The sequence below is a fragment of the Papaver somniferum genome, chromosome 5 (assembly GCF_003573695.1).
Source record: "Papaver somniferum cultivar HN1 chromosome 5, ASM357369v1, whole genome shotgun sequence".
Taxonomy (NCBI): Eukaryota; Viridiplantae; Streptophyta; class Magnoliopsida; order Ranunculales; family Papaveraceae; genus Papaver; species Papaver somniferum.
In genome coordinates this window covers 188,680,516-188,684,422 of record NC_039362.1, presented here as the reverse complement: position 1 = coordinate 188,684,422, position 3,907 = coordinate 188,680,516, and the positions used below count along the sequence as shown (strand labels likewise).

General features: G+C 37.0%; 1 protein-coding gene across 1 annotated transcript; it reads right to left on the bottom strand.

The window, feature by feature from the left end:
- Positions 1–354: 354 nt before the first annotated feature.
- On the bottom strand, positions 355–2,158 carry LOC113278341 (probable E3 ubiquitin-protein ligase BAH1-like 1). Its single transcript, XM_026527206.1, has 6 exons — positions 1,883–2,158; positions 1,543–1,787; positions 1,189–1,443; positions 974–1,111; positions 790–848; positions 355–694 (listed from the first exon to the last, which is right to left on the bottom strand). Exons 1-6 carry the CDS (start codon positions 2,064–2,066, stop codon positions 553–555), a joined length of 1,023 nt encoding a protein of 340 aa, XP_026382991.1. The 5' UTR covers positions 2,067–2,158; the 3' UTR covers positions 355–552.
- Positions 2,159–3,907: the final 1,749 nt, after the last annotated feature.

Sequence of the window (3,907 nt, the reverse complement as noted above, 5' to 3'; positions counted from 1 at the left end):
GGATAATGATTAACATTGTGCACTATACAAGCATATTGGAATGAAACTAATAGGCTAATCTGAATACATAGGTGGGCTAAATATATTTTTGGTGGGAATCATGTTGGTCAAAAAGAGTTTTCTTAAATTTTGGGGTGGGCTGAAGCCACCTTAGCCTCCCCCTACATCCCAGTAGAGGCAATATATATTCTTCTTGCTTCTAAATGTCACAAATTCATACTCTATATATTTTCAACTAATACTGCAACAAAACTACAGCAGAAACTGCACCGTTTCTTCTTGCTTGTCATATGTATATGTATGATTATTTTTCAATTCCATGGGAATCGGAAAGGATCAATAATATAAGCAAGATACCTTGCACCCTACTATTTGGATTCAGAACAATTTTTGTTGATAGCAAGGATATTGGATGAGTTTGCACATAATTTGTGGCTACTTGTTGCAAAATTTATATATTTTCACCCAACAAACTTTACTGTCAACTTCTTTATTTCAGAAGTTCGTTCTTCAAATTAGGAAATAGAAATTGTAAATGTAAATCATGCACTACTAGATATTCCTGAATGCTCTACAAGTAGTTTCCCAGTGTTCCCTTGCTAGCCGTTCTTTTAATTTGGATTCGAGTACCTTTGCTTGTCGATCCCTTTCTTCTTTTTCAGCTTGAAGCCGTTCCTTCCAGTAATCAGGACATCTGTACAAGATAGCCAAACGTTTGTTTCAAATGAAAGTAAAATTGGACTTTGATGGTGGGGCTGACATGGTAGTAATGAATTCTCAAAAATTTACCTTCGACTCAATAAGTTGTTAAGTTCGTGCAAGTGTACAGCACCTCTGAATACTCCTTCCTGAAATTCCATTTTAGAACTTCAGATGGAGCTTTCATATTGTGTCACAAGAATTTTAGTTCGAAAATAAATCGAGTGACATTTTCTTGTCTACGGCGATAAAATAAGATGGGAGTGTAATTTACCTCTCGACATAGAGGGCATTTGGCCTTGGGGTTTGCTGCCTTAAGTTCATCTACGATTGCAACTGACGAAGCAGAACAAGCACACACGTTACAGAAGATGTGACCGCAAGTAAGAGAAACCACGCTGAATACTGGATCCTGATATAAGAATATACATTCAGTGATACGACTAATGGTGCACTTATCTTAACGAATTACTTGACCATTGAACTTACCAAGCATATGGAACAAGTCAAATCGATCTCGAGTTTGACAGAATCAAACAGCAAAAATTTGAGTGATGGCCTTCCACCTTCAAAGGTGACCGAACAATCTTCAACCAATCTTGGTAAATCTTTTGTCTCATTACTGCTCTCCGTTAAGTTAATGTGAAAGGCTATTAACTCACGTAGCCACGGGGATTGAAATATGTCAATATGCATGCTTTGTGCTTGTGATCTGAATGCTTGTCCTTGTTTCGAGTAATGAATCTGGATGTTAACGAGAAAGCAAGATATCGTCACTCAAGTGATAACATAGAGCGAAACAGCTGATTAATCAAGTTTACCTGTAACTCTTAAAAGACGTACCTTGTCATATTTCTTAAGAATTTTCCGCATGGCAATGGCATTGATCATCGCGTAAGTAACCAACTCTTTGCCTTCTTCAATCATTGCAAGATGATGTCCTTGTATGTTGCTCTTAAACCATATGAAATACTTTCTAAAACCCGATGATAAATGAAGTTGGAGTAATTTTTGCGCCCGTTCGTTAAAATAACCAACAATTGCAGACATCTCACCGCGGAGAGATGGGAAGAATGTCTCGTCGCAAACTACACAAAGAAATTATTCATTACAAAACCAGTTAGAAGCGTTCCTTAACTGAAACAGGTTACTAGAAGGGAACAAACAGTATATTTGATTATACCTGAGCAATGGTGACTTTGAGATTGAGGATGATCTCTTTTACATTTTTCCAATATCTGCTTTAGTTTCTTATATCCAACACAAGGTAAATCATTTGTTCGTTCGTTCATGTAGTACTCTTGGTATCTCTTACAAAACTTCAATTCTTTTCCGTTTCTACGTATGTTTAAAGAACTCAAATCCATTACCTTTTTTACTTTTTTGACAATTCCTTACTAAAGAGAGTGTGTTATGCAGACGAACTCAACAGTTTTATGTTATTATACCAATGGTTAGAGATAAGGTTGATCAAAATTTTGAATGTTTCTCATAATACTAGTAGGACAATATGATAATGCAGTCAAAAAAATTAGGTATAATGCATCAATCGTTGATTAGGTAAAAGGTAGTACTATCACCATCATTTGGGAATAATCAACTACTTCTTGACAAAGTTCTAGGAATAACCGGTAGATACAAATTTTGATGTATCCACGACTTGAACTACGTGACCATCATTTACCAAGAATGGAATACTTAAGCAAATTCAAGCCGCGTATTCTTTTTTTTTTTTTTTTGATCCGCTATTCAAGCCGCGTACTGCATCTCCATACAATGCAAGTATAAAAAAGCATGCAATCACAAGCAAAAAAGAAACAAACTTACGTACTCTGCCTTGTTAGAATACCGCCATCCAACTCAAAACCAATTGGCAATGAGTGGAGGGTCCTAAGGATTATAAACCGCAGGATCTTAGATTGCCCATACAATATGAGACTAATATTGTCAACACGTCCCCTCACGTGTAGTCTCATTGGGTCTAACACGTGCACAATAAATCGAGTGACGCGGAGTAAAGACGTGGTCAAATAACTTGTGGCAAATAGCCTGTTCTGATACCATGTTAGAATACGAGCATCCACTCAAAACCAATTAGCAATAAGGGAAGAGACCCTAAAAATTATAAATCGCAGGATCTTAGATTACCCATACAATGTGAAACTAATACTCTCAACATGCCAAATTCTTCTCGTTGAGTGTTGACATATACAGCTCTGTTTTTTTTTTATTTGTTCCCGTTTCAGGAGAAAATGACAACAAGAAGAAACTTAACTTGGTGCGCACCACCATGGGTGGTTAGTCTTGGTTGGTATTGGTTTTTGGTACTCAATTATTAACATTGTTTCTTCAATAATGTTTTCCTTTTCGAATCAAAAATAAAATAACGTTATTAACAATGTTGAAACAGTGAACAAAATGACAACATAATGTAAGATGTCACTGAAACTCCAAAGGAATCTTAACAAATTCATTTTTATATCTGTCGTCGTAAATATACAGTGGACAAAGTTTATTTCTTACCGCTGAACGGCAGTTAAAGTTCAAAAATCATCTACTACCAGACTACTATGACCGATCAGGCTAGTGAAGCGCAATATAGCATAGCCGGCATAGTCAGTGTTCAGCCAAAATGGGCGACACTGTATAGACTGTCAAGTGCTAAAATAGCAAGACCCTACAGGGCCAGTAATGCGCAAAGATGACGCTACACTGTAAGAACATTGGCCAAGTAATGGTGAAGCTTATTGTCTGACACAATGAAGCTTCATTGAGGGAAAGGAAAGGAAAGACCAAGTTGATAAAATGCAACATGCGATGTTGGCATTAAGGCATATCTATGGGATTGAATTGGCCAAATGTTGGTCTATGCATTAGTTCAAGGCTGTCCAAAGCTTGAGTAATGCAAACAATCTAGCAATGCAAGAGTGGCATTGCTATTGTCGAGAAAATTGGCTAAGTGAATCATAATGTTAGTCGTACATTGAACCAATGATAAGTTCATTAAAGTGCATCAGTTGTGCAATATGGAGGCCAAGTTCAGTAAAGCACAACAATTGTGCAACATGGCTCATGTAACGGTTACGAGTTGGTTATTGTCTTCACAAGTGTGCCAAGGTTCGAGAAAAGACAGAACGGTTATAAAGCAAGTTTATAAGCGTGGGAGAGTGTTCATAACTGCTTGAGAACAAGTGTTGGATGATGGGTG